This window comes from Pararge aegeria, chromosome 6, assembly GCF_905163445.1.
Source record: "Pararge aegeria chromosome 6, ilParAegt1.1, whole genome shotgun sequence".
NCBI classification, from domain to species: domain Eukaryota; kingdom Metazoa; phylum Arthropoda; class Insecta; order Lepidoptera; family Nymphalidae; genus Pararge; species Pararge aegeria.
The window spans coordinates 9,170,715-9,189,056 of NC_053185.1; the positions used below are offsets into that span (position 1 = coordinate 9,170,715).

Sequence of the window (18,342 nt, forward strand, 5' to 3'; positions counted from 1 at the left end):
ACAATGTAACAAAATTTAAAACACCCAGACGTTCTCTGCAAAATTTCACACTATTCGTGCAAAATTCATTTGCAGTTTTAAAATGTCTATGGGTTTTCATAATACATATGTATGTATTATAATTAAATAATTAAATCATTTAGGAATGACGAAACTATACAACAAAGCAAACTGCTTATAAGTTTGCGTCTTGCGGGCGAGCGTCCGTGATTGAGCGACGCAAATTTAAACGCTACGTGTTAGTAACTAGTCATCTAACATCGAACCAACATACCTTTAAACGAGACGCGTAATTCTTATTTTTTTATTTAATTGTGAAAAACTGTGAAAGACCGTAAGCACTCTATTTAATCAAGTTAAATTGAATTCAAGTTTATTGCCACCTCCTTTAAAACGTGTTAAAAGTTCCCGATTTCCATCTAGGCTTGGCAGTTATTTATTACCAAACTTTATGACTGAATTGAAAGGTTAATATGCTATTTGCGAATTTTGTAGCTCATTCAGAACGGTATATTATTTATAGAACCTGATTGGATTTTGTCTCCCGTTAATATTGGTTTTTTATTTTACATAAATAAATAGCTAAACCTAAAATGCATATCAAACTTGCAGAAAAGACCATTTTCATCTCTGTTCACGGAAATACCTATGTGCTTTTAAAATGGAGATGAAATCTTCGTGATCTGAAAATATTTTTACCAGATGTCACTGCAACTGAGTAAAAAATAACATATAAATGTTGATATCGGTAGATACCCTGGCTAAATTGGAAAAGTACTCGGGACACGATATGATGGCTAGTGAGACTTAGATTCTAATTTCGCCATAATTTGTATTCCTATTTATATCTAACTTTCTAGTATATTTAAAAAGTTACTTATTATTATCTCATCATTTAGGGTCAAGAAGGATCTACTTAACTATATGTTAACAATATTGATGTATCTTTAGTGAGTACCTAATATGATACGTATATACATTCATATCAAAGTAGTAAACTCTTTTTAATGCAAGTTTAAATGAAAAGACATCTTAAGACTGCAAGTATCTTATTTATTGTATCTAAACCTAAAGTCTGAATAAATAACTAGACAACTTACCTCCTTGGTTACGATTGCAGACTTTTTCAACAATTTCTGCCTCCTCCTGTCACTTGATTTCATTTTTAAAATTAGGCACACACTCAAAATTGATAGTACTACACAAGGTATAAGTTTCAAAAACACACTGTATATCCAAAATATCGCAGTCAGTAGGCTTTCATTATGGGTCATGGATATAGCATACATCGGCTCGGATATGTTCATGAACTCAGTTTTATTTACAGTGCTGTTGCCACCGTCATCATGTTTTTTGGGTAGCTCCTGAATATACATGGCGAAATAAATGGGAAAACACAAAATTGGGCATGCAAAGTACGCTATTCCTATAGCAATATTGGTATTCGTTCTGTTACATAGCGTCTTATTTTTCTGCGGAAATTTAATCGCTACAAATCTCCATACTGCTAGTGTTATTGTCAGCCAGATCGATATCGTATGGAAAGTCTGACTAAATATGGAATGGAAGTACACAAAAACTGCCCAAGCGTATGAATTGCGATTGAGTTCCTCAGCTATGTTCGTGTAGATATGAAGAGCGAGGGGTACGTAATCAATCATGACTAGGAGGTCAGCGACAGCTAAAGCCGTAAGGATGGAGTTCGTCGAAGATATCATCTCTTTGCGACTAAGTACTGCGATGTTTACGGAGTTAGCCACGGAACCCAGTAAGCAGATGATCAGTGCTATATATCCGTGCACTTTAACGTACATCCGTTGGAAGTTAGGCCCAGCAGGCATGCAGTACGCCAGTGCCGTGGAATTCCCGCCTGTCTCTGTACCAGACATCTTTTCCGTTCACAGCGTGAAAAATATTTTCTCAACAAAACGATGTCTTCGTCTCGGCGTAGGAAAAGGCATTTTCTGAAAATAAAGAGAATATTATTGAGTAAAGATTAACTGTAGCAATAGTTATACTTAAACCTAGAAATGTTTTCTGAGCTGAAGGTTAGTTCCTAGTCTTCTATGCATTCTAAATATCTAGTTTTTAAGTTTAAAACGGATTGGATAATGGATTAGACGTTATCGCAAAGAACCAATGGTTATTTTGGAACGGCGATGGGATGCTGGAATGGCAACCCTGCATCGAGAAACGCAGGTTTTCCATTTATTCATTACACGATCCGCTGGACGCTGGATTCTTACAAAAGGCATTTTTTCAGCGGTGGACGCCTATAGGTAGGTATATATGATGAAGCTTAATATTCTTAACTTCCCTTTACACTTATTAATTACTTTCCCAACTGTTGTCTGAAAGAGATACCCCCTTTGCATACCAATGCTTTTCGAATATTACTTGAGTGATGTACTTTGTAACGCATTAATGTGCAACCAGGAGTACGGCGTGGTGGACTACGGCCTTATCCCCTCCTCAATTCTACTTGTGGGAGGAGACCAGTGTCCCGTAGTGTGCCGGTAATGGGCTGATATGATGATTATGGAAGGGTATATGGTAGGGTATCTTGTCTCCATACAAAGAACAAAAAACGTAAGTTGCCGGAACGGTAACCCCGCACCAGACCGTACGTTGGCCCCCAACGAGGTTTTGAAACTCCCTAAAAAAACCTTTGTCCAACAGTGAACGTCAATCGGTTGAACTGATGATGATGATGATGATGATGAAAGAGTATTTCAATTCATGAATTAAAAAGTGGTGAACGGTTTTGTATACATCGTACACATAACATTTCATCACGATTATTAATCATTAATGGCCTACTTCAGAGTGAGAAGGTTTAGACGCAGTCAACACTAGCAAAATGTGGATTAGTAGACTTCACACGCCTTTGAAAACATTATGGAGAACTTACGGTGTTTTAACCATCAAATCAAGTAATATTTAATTGCTTAAAGCGCACAGAAATCCGAAAAGATATCGAAAGGTACGTCGCTGGGATTGAACTTCGCACCCCATAAATATAGGTCATTACCACTTTTACCTTTGGGTAGGTAAATAACATATTATTATCAATGTTTGACCAGGATGAAAAATTTATCTCCATACAAATTTTATTTCACATTTCTGTCCCCTCTCTTTCTTCTGATTTGATCGTATATCATGCCCTCGAGGTAACGTGTTATATAAAAGTGTAATAACTATGTGGTCGTAATGTAGTGTATTTTATCTATCACGTGTAGCCTGTAGGTTATTTATTACCTTGCCAAATGTGGAACCGTAATGCAAACTAATAAATTTCGACATAATACGCGAATATCTTACCAGATATGTAACTTATGTTAACTAGCGGTTCCCCGTGACTTCGTCTGCGAACAATATCTTTACTTCCTTCCCATTCCTATACTTAAACGCAGTGATTTACCTAGCAGCCTCTGTAATCTATATGATCTACAGTAACTCGGAGCAATACTCAAAATAATTAAAGTTTACTACTAGTGATGAAAAATTTGGAAGCTGATTATTATGTTATGACATTTATGTATGTGCTAACATGTGTGTACCTATTCGATTTTTTTTCTGCTGCCTGGAAAGACCGTAAATGTTAGAAATTATACCGCCGCCGCAACGCCGCGTACACTCGGTATATTATTTGTAAGCCATAGATACAAAATGCCTTCTAACTTACTTAAACCTATCAATATGCGTTGATTCTTATTACGAAATACTGCGAAGGAACATGTACGTAGGTGACTAGGTACTACTTATATTAAATCCGTAATACACATTGTACCTACAGCTTTTTCAACTATTAAAAACCATTTTTCTGGTAACTTCCAACCACTTCTGCTCATCGTAAAATACTTAATTGCAAAGAGATATAAATAAAAACTTCATAATATTATAGTAAAATTAAAAGTAGCCTTTCTAGTAGTAAAGCTATACATACTAGCTCCACATTCTACTTACGATGTCTTCTAAAAGAAAATATATATGAGTATTCTCTACACTTTAGTCTATCGTTCCATAACTACATTAAAGGTAAAAATCCCAATATTTTCTCGGGGTAATGCGTGGGTAATAAAACGCTCTTGCCGAGAACAAACAATGAAACTGTGATACCTACATGCAAAAAATCAAGGAAAACAAACTTACGAAAATCACGCAGTGAGGGTGTTGTCAAACACAAAACCGTCAAGTTGTCAGTTCAAATGAACCTACCTACCTTACGCAGGTAAATATGGAGAGCAAAATGTGATTGAATTCATCTGGAGATAGGATTAATCTATCAACGACATTTAGTAACACCATTTAACATTAATGTAACGTGGAGTTGGGTAGCGAAGGTTGAAGGCCCCAAAGTACTTAGCGGATAAAGTTTATTGTTTAAACATTTGCTTTCACTATAAGCATAACAACGGCGAAGGCTGCCTATATATATATCTATATATGAACTAAGTAGTTGAAGGCTTTTGTGAATCAAAACAATCGATAGCCTCCAGCCTGTTAATCTCCTTTTTGCCAGCGTTGAATAATTAACTCTATTAACGAAAGCTTTATTGGTCATATAACGGACATTTGGTATATCATGATAACGTTCACGACGGAACTTTATCATTATCGTTATTATCATAATATTATCTGATAGATATCCTCTTTACTGTTCGTCAATTCCCCTGGCGCAGTAGTGAGTGGAAGGTCACGTTTGCGCGCACTTGCTGGAGCAATTTGGAAATTCATGTTCTGAATTTATCACTAGTATGTTCTGGTGGGCTTTGGGCGCAGCTAGTTTTCAGTAGTTGAGCTTTATGTGACTGCCGAGAAAGTGCCACCATGCTTATTTCTACCGCTAAGCGGCATTGTTGCAAAATTGTGTTCCAGTCGCAAGGGCATGGGTGCCGGTATTATTAGGAACATGAGGCTTAGCACCTACGCCTCAGGTTGGTGGACTCTAGGTGGCATGTTGCAAGACGAGTTCACTGCATGCCCTACGAGCTGTTGCTTTATTTATAGGCGATAGTTTTACACTTACTATCAGCTTGATCCGTCAATTTTTAAGTCTATTATTACAATGAAAAAAAATAGTACCGTCGAGCAAATCAGCTTTCTGGTACCATACCGTGTAAAAATCCGATTAACAGTTTAATGTAACTGCCATAAACTTGTCACGTTAGTTAGCTAGCATCACCACCAGATGTGATTTCAGTCAAGGTAGTGTAGTGTAGTTTCAGAAAAAAACTGCTGGAATTCGAACGTTCATAACTAGTTACCGTTACAATTTTGTTATTTCAGTTGACATACTTGTATCCAAGGAATAAGAAAAAACTGCTGGATTCAGAGCGTTATTATGAGTTACATAGTTAGCTTATCGTTATGTTTACCTGCAATAGATAATTTCAATAATTAAGTTGACATACTTTTAGTAGTAGAGTAATAAAATAATGCTGGACTCCTGTCGTTATTATAGGTATTTAATGAGTTACCGTTGTATTTATCTACAATAGATAATTTCAATATTTCAGTTGACATTCGCGCATCCGAAATGCGCCAAATAACCAGATCAAACGAAGGTACTCGTTAGTATTCTGTAGTTCGGGTATCCAATAAAGGGGAGCGGTTTTGTTTTGAATCCGATATAGTTACCTACCTTTGTATTCGCAAGTAATTACTCGTAATGAAGTAAGTAACTTTCTACGTCTAAGTAACGCAATTATTTTCTTATTTATTTAATGTTACACATCAAACGTTGAAACTACTAGATGTGGGCTCCGCTTTCACAGGATTTTAAAGAAGATTTTTTTTCCTTAAAAAATTTGAAACTTTCTTTCGTTTAGTAAACTATCCTTTCGTGTATATTTTATATCCTTACTAATCTTATAAATGCGAAAGTGGGTTTGTTAGCTTGTTTGTCTAACTAATCAACCAATCAAGATGATTTTTGGCATAGAGTTTATTAAAAGGACACAGAGTAATATAGGTTACTTTTATCCGAGGAATAAAAAAGGTTCCCTGTGGATTTCAAAAAACAACAACCCGGACGAAGAACGCGGCCAGAACGAAATATTTTTGATTATTCGCATCTGACAGACGTCCACCGACTGTTCAATTTTTAGGGTTCTGTAGCAAAATGGTAAAAATGGATTGGTTTGTACGACTTTGTCAGTCCGTCCTTCCGTCACAGCCGATCGTTTTACTAATTACATACTAGTTTTCCTACATTATGCGTTTAACATGTGGCATCAACAAATTTAGTTCTGCTAATAATAACCGAACGTTATACTTGTTTTGACTACACTTCATTCATACAGTCTATGCCGATTTTTTTAATCAAATTTACAGTTTCATACACCTTACTTCAATCGTTTTTTTTAGGAGTAGGCCGAGTAGGTACGGAATCCTCTTTACACTGATTTGTAATTGGCCGGCCTTTTTTCTATTTCCAACTTATTCTTAAGTCCACGCAATCGCGAGTCATCGGAATTGGGATTTCTTGTGGAAGTATGAATTTATCCACACCTATTTTCCGAAATCTAAAATATTATTTACTTTATTTTATTAATTATTAGTCACTCTCATTAGTCAATTATTAGTCTTATCATTCAATAAGGTCAAAATTAGTTTCTACAAGGCAAATGGTACAAAAATTTATCTGCACAGCGTTGTAAACACAAACAGTTATCGGTCGCCGTTGTAACCCTGTTTATTTCGAAGCAAACATCACTGTTGTAAAGAATGGGAGTTTTGCCTTTTAGGATAGTCTTTCTTTCTTTAATATTATCTTAAAGGCCATGTGACCTCGACCTTGCAATTATCCCTTCGCGTAACTGGGCTCTGCTCATTTTCTTATCCCGGATTGTCAATGATAGCACAAGCGATTAGGTATCCTCTTAAATCCCGCAATCTCAAGAGAATGACGTCGTTGGTGCAGCGGTGAGCGCTGTGGTCTTATAAATGGTCCCGGATCCGATCTCCGTGAGGCGTAATTTGAGAATTTATAATTTCTGAATTTCCTCTGGTGTGATCTGGTGGAAGGCTTTTGCCGTGGCTAGCTACTACCCTACCAACAAAGTCATACCGCTAAGCAATTTAGCGACCCGTTTAGGCGTTTAATATAACTGTCATACCCATAACACGTTAGCCCAATACTATCTTAGACTGCATCATCAGTACCACCAGGGCTAGCACAGGCAGGGGCCAAAAATTATATCTCCCGATGGTATCCCCTGTTTAATATTTTGGATAATATTACCACTTGTGCGCCTGTGCTCTGAGAGTTTATAAAGCTGTGGGAGATAAATATGTATCATTTCAGGTGAGATTGCAGTCAAGGAATTAAAAAAAAGTAACCAGATAGACGGAATAGCTGAAAACCACCTCTCTGGCTGTATAAGGCCACAAGACCGGTTTAAAAAGGGAATATTTAGGCAGACAAGACTTAATTAAGAATGAAAAGAATTTGTAGCCACTATTTGTTATACAAGGCTAGCGCTAGGTCACTTATAAAAATATCACTACCACAGACCACTCTATTTAAAGAAATCATAATACAAATTTCTTGGGTTATTTAAAAATTCCACGAGAGCCGTTTTTACTGTTGGGATATAAAGTAGCTTAAGTCAATCTCCAGGATAAAAGCTTCTTATGTACCTGTGGCAAATTTTATCAAGATCGTTGCAGTGATTAGACATACTATCGCAATTTTTTTTTAATCTTTATTTATTTAACATACTACATTTTGCATACGACGCGACATTCCTATCATACCTTATTCACATTTAATATAAAGTAACCATAAAACAAAGTTACAACCCTTACTAATTGTAATTTAATAACTTCAAATTGCATTACGCGTGTATGCATCTGCGTATGAACAAATGCATTAATTAATAGTACCTAGAAATATATTGTTGTTATTAACCTAACATCGGTTAAACGTAGTGAGGTAACCCAAATAAACCTCAAATTTAAACACCTACAGGGGTTATTTCTACGTATGTTATAATATAGCAGCTATATATTCTAAAAGTTTTGCTCTCAGGAAATTACTACAATGTAATACCCCATCGACTTAATAAACTCTTTCTAACTTGTAACCGAGAACGAGGTATTGATCTGATTGAGGATTACAACAACTGTTTGACCAAGAACGAAGAAAAATTAATTACAGTATATCTATTGCAAGTCGTCCAAGAACATCGTCGTAGTTTCCCAGATTGTAATAAAACAACCTTGAAATAGTCTTTATTTGAGAATATTATATACGAAAAATCTAAATGCAAAAGTTATAGAATATAACACAATAAATATATCTTACTCTAATTGGGCTTTTTCAATCATTAATTTTCCCATCGAGTTGAAAGTTGACCTTACAAAAATGCGATGTTAAATAATAAACATGTTATCATGGAGAATCCATAACTGATGCACTCGACTATTTAAAATGTAATTGTTCCGAAATCTATCCTCTTTATAACAAAATAATGAGAAAAGATTCATAGTATATGAAAAAAGAATCGAAGAAAGAAAAAAAAACATTGAATTTTTTTGTAAGTTCAACTTTGACCTCGAATAACTTTTGAAGGATTGTGACTATCGAAAACTTTGTAAGGAACTTTTTTGTAGAGCGTCACCTTTCCTACAAAAATATGCTTTGGTCCGCTAATTCAATGAGCCGTTGCAAAAATACGAAATTGCAAAATTAAAAAAAAAATATTCCTGTGTTATTTAAACGGGATATAGAAATTCCCGATGCGCGACCTCTTAATAATAATATTAAGGGCTCTGCTATTTACAGGCGTCTTTTCACACCTTCTCGGAAGTTTTTATGTGAGGATTTTGAAAAAAAAAAAAATTTCCGTTTTTTTTGAATCAGCCTTATAGATAGTCTTCGTGTTTATACTCTGTAATGTCAAATCGGCAACTGACGTTGCCAAATCTCATGTATTGGTTTTTACAGTGTAAAATCACTTTACAGAAATAACATTATTTATAATTTACGTTTGTATGAATGATGAATAAATTAATAATTAATATGATGAATAAATTAATAATTAATTTTGTAAAGTAGTAGGACAAAAGTTGTTAGTAAAACTAACAACTTTTGTCCTACGGTAGGAGAGCTTTCTGGTGTTTTTATTCAGCCCTGTATATATTTTGGTATTTGTTAAGTGGATCAGAACGTAAATATTTTTTTTTTTTGGTTTGATTAAACCATGTTTTACCTCGGAAATCTGTCAAGTTTTGCAAAGCGAAACATCTCAATTAAATAGAGTTAACAATAAAACCATTTCTCGAAAAATACATTTATTTTCGAACCAATAAGCAAATATAGTTACGCGGTTCGGAATTTTCACGCGATAAACCGTGGCAATCTGACTCTGTGAAAAACACAACATATCTATGCATACAACCGGGAACCGTAAATTTTTCCGAGGGAAAAATAGTGCCAGATTATAAATCTATCTCTGTGATAAATTTCGTACAGATTTGTTCAGCCGCTTTGCTTAGATTGAGTATCATACTTCCACTAAAACTTTCGCATTTATAGTAGTAAGATGATAGCCACTAGTAGTGGTAGGGTAGTAGTATCCCTTGGGGGGCCGAGTTCGATACCCGGCACGCACCTCTACTGTTTATGGGCTATGCGCGTTATAATCAATTAATTAATATCGCTTGCTTTAGCGGTGAAAAAACCTGCATGCCTAAGAGTTTTTCTATAATGTTTACAAAGGTGTGTGAAGTCTGCTAATTCGCACTAGACCAGCATGGTGGATTACGGCATATAACCAGTAGTGTGCATAGAGGGTATGCACAGGGTATGCAGATGATACAAAGTGAAGAAAATCTCGAATACGAGATAAATACTTAGGGGTAGAGATTTTTTTCATTTTATATCATCTGCATACCCTGGTGCATACCCTCTATGCACGCCACTGAATGATTTAACCCTTTTCCATTCTGACAGGAGACCTGTACCCTGTACTGTCCGGTAATGGGTTGATAATAATGATGGTGTTCATTGTTCTGTCCCATCAAAAGTACGGAACTCACGGAGAATGAATTAAATTCGTACTTGGCCTGTTTCCATTTAAACGCCAGTTATACTTATAAAAAAATTCAAGTATCTCTTAATATTTATTGCACATCGCGATCTCTCCTTCATCAACTAATATTTCTGCTCCTCTTGGAGTGTCAGTTTGTAAGATGTTTATCAAATAGATTTATTTATATTCTCTCTTACGTGTTTTACGCGAGTGGCAACAAAAATTTTCTATACGTACTCGTAAAAATGTAGTCTAAAACTATAATTTCGTGATAAATTGTAAAGATAGATTAGGTTTTGTAATTTTATTTACAGGAATAAAAGAAGCCTAAGTTAGAATCGTAGTGAAGTGGTGATAGCCTAGTGGGTACGGGTTTGGCTTCCCTTTCGGGGAGCTGCGTTCGAATCCCAGCACGCACCTCCAACTTTTCTTGCGTTTTAAGTAATTAAAATATCACTTGCTTCAACGGTGAAGGAATACATCGTGAGGAAATCTGCATGCCTTCTCTATAATGTTCTCAAAATCCTGTGGAGTACATCAATCCGCACTTGGCCAGCGTTATGGACTACGGCATACACCTTTCCCACAGTCGGAGGTTACCCGTGCCTTGTAATCAATTGATATGACGATGATGATTAGTAGTTACTTACTACTATCATATCGAAATTTGTTTAGTTGGTATTCTTATCCTGTTATTATATTGGGTGTCAATAGTATATAGTTATCCATTCTTTTAAAACTGAAACTTGTGGAACTATGTAGATATCGCAAAGGCTGAAGGTATATTAGTCTGAGGGTCCCAAGTGTAGTGAAAACAAATGAATGATGAAAAGACAATCACAAGTAATAAACAAAACAGATGTTAACTACTTTTAAATTATAAGCATTATTTTAATAAGCGACAAAAAAAATATTGGCAAGAGCAAATTTTGCCAGGGAATGTACCTATGTATGATCTATGTATAATATCAAAATGTAAAAAAGTTCCAGTGTCTTAAAGATAATCACGGAAGAGTTCACTTTACACTACGATGTTGTGATGACGATTAAGGTTTGTGGCACACCACCGTAATCGTTAATTCAAATTCCACGCAGAGGTTTGTTGGGATAGAATGGAATGAAGCACTCTTACTTCCAAAAGAATGTGGAAAATTAATTACACAGTCCGTTTCATTTAATTTTGCGTTCAAAAAATATATCAGGAATTTGAAATCCTAATATCGTTCTTACATTAATATCTCCTTCAGTTGAGTTACATTAGTTTTCTATAGTTAGCAACGCCTACATAAAGTTAGTCTTACTGCGTTTACTGTTCATTAAAAAAATATATTTCTTTTTAATCTTGAAAAATTTTCTTTACTTCGCTCAACGTACCCGAAGATAGAAATAAGATGTCTGTAGTATGTCACACCCATTTCACCACCCTTAGAAAGCCTTTTGCGGGAAATTTATATCTAAAAGCTGACTTTTCTGTATCTACCTTCAAAACCATTCGACTTCTATTCAACCATCTAAGCCTCAAGTTAATTCATGGTTACACTTTAAAATAAACCTATATTCAAAACATCAGGGTTTGTAATAACAAAAAAGGTGTAAGTTGGGAACTGAAAGCCTAGCTCCTCAGTCAATAAAGAGTAAAAAAAAGATTACCTATTTTCATAGAAGTAGGTAACCCTTTTATACAATAGGTTTAGTTATAAGTGATGGTTACGAATTTCTACAATGGCTACATTATGGACAACATTTTTCATAGTCCTTTGCAGAGTTTTATGAATCCTACAAATTGAAGGCACGAATCCTAACTACTTAATACTATAAATGCGATAGTATGTTTGTTTTATTGCCCCTCCTCCACGCACAAAAAGCAACCCATCGACTTTTTTTTGGTATAGAGTTAAGTAAATAAATAATAAATAAATAAATAAATATACTACGACAATACACTCACCGCCATCAAGCCCCAAAGTAAGCTTGTGTTATGGGTGCTAAGATGACTGATGAATATTTTTTCAATGAATAATATACATAAATACTGATAAAATACATATAAACACCCAGACACTGAAAAACATTCCTGTTCATCACACACACATTTTCCAGTTGTGGGAATCGAACCCACAGCCTTTGACTCAGAAAGCCGGGTCGCTGCCCACTGCGCCAATCGGCCGTCGTGTGTCCTCGGCCATCCATAAATAGTGCACTGTTCTTATGAATACTCGTGGTTGGTGTCTTTTCTTCCTGGCAATGTTATTCAAATTACCACGGTAACGAAGGTTAAAGCTTGTATCTAATAAAGGAGCCTCTCAGGTACGAACTTAATTCGATTACAGGCACATACCTTTCTCACTACTATTTGTAATGCTTGTAAACTTCCGAAATTTAGGTCCATAATATTAACGTTAATTCAGTTATCTTTCACATACTTATAAGATCCTGGTTCCTGATTCTCTATATGAGATACTAGTCGTTCGTTAGTGGCCAGCACATAGGTACCTGCACAAAGTGACGTCATATCACATAACCCAGTATAAGCTAAATCGCGAAAAAATATCTTTAACCATATAATAAAATCGTAGTTAGTATCCTTACTTATATTAAAAATGGGTTTGTTGCTTCTTCCTTCACGCCCAAACTAAGCCACCAACCAACTTGAATGTATAGAGTTAGCATCAACTACATCGTCACCAAACATCAAGTCGATTGATTGTTTTGTTAGATCGTGAATGAAGTACGATTTTTTTGTGTACAAAATCAATTGTAAACCTTTCATGGAAATTTGATGTTTCCAGGATCGTTACCTATGTTATGTTCCGTTCTTTCAAGTGGCTCTATGCCACAAAATCAAGTAGATTGGTTGCTTAATTACGGCTTGAAGAAAGGTCAAACAAACAGACACATTTTCGCATCCATAATATTAGTTAAAATTAAAAAAGTTGGCCTAGACCGAAATTGTCACAAAGTACCTACCTATCACTTGACGAGGTTTGAACCGTTATAGGCAAAATAGAGCAAAATAGAGCGGCTTTACTAGAAGGGTTAATATTCCTGTCGTTTTTGTTTGTTTGTTTTGTTTCGCAAAAGGTTTCTATAAAGTAGATTCGACAGCTCGACTTAAAAATGCAAGCCTTTACGCTATAAAACCCATGGTGCACTAACGTGGACACTAACATATGTCCGCGTGCATAAATTCAATATCACTCGGCGCGATTAAATAAGCTAAGTAGGTATACTACGAATCTAGAGAGAGACTACATCCATTAAGAGAAAATCCAATAGGATCCCAATGGCCGAGATAGCCCATAAAAATAGCGAGCTAAAGTAGCTGTGGACAAATCACGTGGGTATAATATCACCAGCCCTTGACTGAAATCTTACCGGGCTTACCAGTTTGGGGTCAAGTAGTTATATTAAACACATGCCCCTAATCAGTTTCTACACGGCATCGTACCGGAACGCTACCTCGATTTGCGGCAGATGTAGTTAGACCAGTCCAGACCTGAGAATATTCAGAAATTATAAATTCCGAAATTGTCTCTGCCAGGAATCGAACACGTGTCCTCCACTCAGAGCTGAACACAGAGAAAACAATCTTGTGTTTTCACTTGTTTATGCCTTTACTTTAGTTTAGGTTATTAATTTAAAACTCTACCATCGTCCTTAACCTTTTAACTTCCCAATACAAAAACCTCAATTCTCATAGAAGAGAGGGTTTTGGAACTTACACCACCATGCTGCTTCACTGGGATCTAACAATTATTACTTAAGGTACTATAGCTACTGAGATGCTTTTCATTGAAAAATTCCATTTCTAACAGTTCCTAGCCCGACCCGAAAATCTCACCCTAGACCGCGTGATCTGAATAGAATAGAAGGCAGAGACAAAAACTAATCAAAAATCGGTTTAAAACCGAAACGGGTTAATTAACTTAGTTATTCTAATTTAGTAGTACTGAAATCGTAATCTATATATTTAAAGTTTATATACCTAGTAAAATCTTTATTTTACAGAAAATAATACGTACCTAATGTATTATTAACTGCCTGGAACTATCGCAAACATATAACGATGGTAAAACTTTTTTTAATATTCCACGTAGCAAACAAGGGAAGAACTCGAACTCATATTTGAAACCAGTTTCTATCGCTTACTTGCTTACAGCTCTAAGAGATCGCTTCATGAATATTTATTAGTTAAATCTTTCTTTCAAAATGTATCTTCAATTCGCAATATAACAGTCTCGAGTTATCAATCCATAGGAACTAATTGGAAACGTTTAATAACAGTCAGCACAAAGAGAAATTAGCTTTGCTAGGAATTTATGTTGCCAATTGCCACTGCGAAGACAAAAGACAACAATGTCAATTAAGTACATACGAGCAATCTTATTCAATGAACCAAGTGTTTCGATGAAATACCGACTTGGCGACAACCGGTGATACTATACTATTGATTGAATACACTCTCGTTGTATCAGGCACAGCCTCTTTGGTCTTGAAGCTAGCCTACCTTAGTTCGGTTCCAAGGTATACTTAAAACATTTAAACGATAGAGTTTTTCTGGCAAGGAGTTGTTTACTGTTGACTGTGCCCGAAGTTTAATTTGTGTTTGAGAGCCTAGTGCTTAGGAGAGCATATTAAGCTATCGGTCGGTCTGGGTAATTATCACTGTATAAAAACCGTCTCATAAACTTATAAAGCCTGAAAACATACACTAGAGTATCAAGCATGGTATGCCCAAGCTCTCCTAAACGAGAAGGCCTTGCCCAGCTTGCATACTTGGCCTATGAATGCACTACTGCATTCATAGGCCAAGTATGTATGAAAATAAGTTAAAAATGAGGTTGATAGTGTAAATATAATTCGTTTCTTTAAAATAACTTCAGTTCATAGTGAAACTGAATTTATTACAACAAAAAGAAGAGCAGTATTTTTCTCATTCGGAACCAATTTAGTAACTCACAAGTTCTGATTGAATTATTCAATTCTATTGCCACTAGTAGGTACGAGTAGTTGTTCGAACAATTTAAGGGTTCGCCTCGAAGCTTAGCTTTTAAAAGTTTATTGTTCTGAAGTTGTTTTTAAACTTCTTCCGAAACTTGAAAAAGGTTTATTGTTTTGTTAGAAAATTTACGATCTTAAGTTTATGTGAGAGATATTTCGCGTAATGTTTTTGCAAACTCTTGTGCTTGTACAGGATATAAAATTTAACCTAAATTTATCTGTTTTTTTTATTGTAGATAAACGTTTGCTCAGAAAAACTTACTGTTATTAGTAACTTAACAATAAAAAAATCTTATAAACCTGCCCGTGTTTTTATATTTGCCTACAAAATTATATATATGTATATATAAAATATTTACAATTATAATATTTCCGCTTTTGTTTGAGAAAACCATTTTTACATTATAATGAACTCCGCACTCTCTATCTCCCTCTTTTCTGTGCTAACAACCGAACTGTCAAGCTGGGTTACTGCTTCATAATACAGAGATTCTGGCTGAGGATGAAAAAAAAAGTTTTATGCTCTGTTGAAGATTCTCGAGTATCGGTCATTCTATTGTCCATGGTTGACGTGATGATGATGATGACAAGTACCACCAGTTGTACTAAACAGTATGATGTATTTTCCAATTACACGAGATGTCCTTTGCGGAGACATATATTAAGATGTGTATATGCCTGACACAACGTGACGTTAGATGGCCAAAACTTTATAAAACAACTGAATTAAAGTAACTGCTTACCGTGACACACACAGCATAAATAGGAAAAAAAGAAATTCACTGGAGAATTGTTCAATACAAATGGGGGTACTTGATAAATACTTAGCAAATACTTGAAATCAAAGAAGGTACTTCGCACGTTCAAGGTTTAATTGCAAACGTCGTACCCAATATGCAAATTTATCATGTCAAAAGCTTTTATAAGCCTCCTACGCTTCTCGAGTGAAACTTAATGGAAAATATTGATAAGCTACCGATATCATTAATTAATATTCATCCCAATTCTTAATAACTATATTATAAAAATTTAAAGAACAGAAAGAATGGTCTACCAAACCTAAACAGAGTGGCTTGTTAAAATACTCTATAGTCTATATCTCCTGCTAGAGCGTATACATGTCGATACTTTAGGCGGCTAAAACTTTTTTTTCGAAATGTCTTATCACGACATCAATTATCTGTAGTCAAAGCTGCGAGAGCCCTCTTCAAAGAGTCAGAAAAGTATTTTAAATTTTTACTAAATACATAATTTGCTCCGGGGCCACGCTTCTAGCGTTGCGAGATCTATATAGTATGACTGACCGATTTTTCCCAAAATTGCTTTGCTAAGACTAGATTTTTTTTTAGGCTTTGCGTACTCGACTACTTATCACTCTACTACTATATAATACTTATGCCCATTTTCACTAACGACGAACAGGGCAATGCTTAAGTAAGTACCTAACACCTAATCAAAGGCAATTCCTACATATACCTTGCACCAATCGATCTTCACTAGGCAACTCATATAACCTAAGTAGTCTATGATTCTTGCCACAAGTTGCCGTATTTTGTGTTTGTTTTATCATATTTTTAATTTTTTTCGTATGGATTTAAAGTTATTAAAAAAAATATAAATAGGCATTAGCAATTTTAAATATATACACATCCTTAGCTATTTAACAACGGACAACAAAGAACAGTACTTAAAAAAAATAACTACAACTTATTAAGAAAGCTTATACATTTACAATGTATTTAGAAAATTCTTTACCCGGCCACGCGTTTTTCTATTAAATATTTTTTTAATTAAACCCATAACCCCTAATCGGTTTATAAGTGACATCGCACGCGTGTGATACTTACTTCAATTGTACTTTTCAAATTGCTTTTATTTATATGTCACAATTTCAAGCTCGGGTAAGATTTATCAGAGATTTCAGATTCTGAATATACGAACATTTATATTTTTATTTACATAGTGAAGATAATAAATACATCTGTGTGTGGGTGAATGAAATTTATCTATACCACACGCACACCACCGCGCCATGTAAATATAAGATAATATGTTTTATTTTTATTAAAACTGCGACAAAAATAAAGCATGATTTGGTTATTGCTTGATATTAGTTGTTTTATCGCAACCGATACAGTTATTGGTTACGATAAAACATTGGCTAAACCGTCGAAGTTAATAATGTGAAAATTAATTAATAAGAAAAATCTTGATATCTATAATTAAAAATACAAGTACTAATGCAATAGCAGGATTTAATATGGTTTCTGTTAAGAATTAATATAAAAACTAAATGCAAATAGAGAAATTTTCTATTATGTGCGAATCGACAACTAAGTTAGTAATATTGTTAAAAAATGTATTTACAAAGGCTTATTCTTTGTGGAGAGAAATCTTCCTACTACAAAACTTCGTCACGTTACATTTAGAAACTTTTTGATAAATTGACTTACCATCTCAAACAAGGAAACATAATTCTGGAGAGCCACATAACACTGAAATACTTAGAACTGTCACGAAACCTTTCAAAAGTTTCCCGTGGGACAATATAGAGCCGATCTCGACTTAAGTGCGAACTGGACTTTGAACTTCGAATAATAAGTAATCCAGTATAAAACAGCCAAGAGGTTCGTGTCCAGAATTATTTACGCGATCGAGTGACGGAGCGCCGTTAGGGCGGCGTGCTACTCCAGGGCCACACTCATTGTGACTGTGAATACTTTAAGCTGTCGTGACTGAAATGTAACTTCCGCAAGAGAAATTTCAGTCAGATCCATACGAATCTGCAATAGGTAATAATTTTGAACGGTAATTTAGACAGTATTTGTATCCGTATAGAAACAAATACTGTTTAAACATAAAAGAGTAGTTGTTTCCCGCCTCTTCCTTTTACTTTTTTTTATCGGTATCGTCTGACCCCTAAACTACGACTATGCAAAAAAACATTTAGATCTCTTACTCGGTGAAAAACAAAAACAAAACTATCCAATTCCATGCGAATCTTACATTCCAGGATAAAAATTAGCATATGGACTTACATGTTCAAGACCATTGTCTTTATCTCTGCAAAATTTCATTCAGATCCGTTCTACCATTCATGATTAGTAACAAACATGCCTCCAAACAATCGCTGTATATTAGTATCGATATAATAATATATAAATTACATAAATCGTAGGAAGCTACAAAACTTAAGTATCGCCTCGCTAAAACAAAACATTTTTATACATAAGTATTGTTAACGTATTGTATGTGATGCGTACTGATATAATTTTTGCAGTTTTTATTTCATAAAGGAAAA

General features: G+C 35.0%; 1 protein-coding gene across 1 annotated transcript in view; it reads right to left on the reverse strand.

Moving 5' to 3' along the window:
- Positions 1–17,727, reverse strand: part of LOC120624384 (G-protein coupled receptor dmsr-1-like) — a 28,471-nt gene extending 10,744 nt beyond the window's left edge. The window contains exons 1-2 of the mRNA XM_039890896.1: positions 17,495–17,727; positions 1,101–1,964 (exon numbers count right to left, since the gene is read on the reverse strand). Of these exons, the coding sequence (XP_039746830.1) occupies positions 1,101–1,889 (789 nt within the window). The 5' untranslated portion in view covers positions 1,890–1,964; positions 17,495–17,727. The remainder of the gene's footprint in view (positions 1–1,100; positions 1,965–17,494) is intronic.
- Between the last annotated feature and the right edge of the window lie 615 nt (positions 17,728–18,342).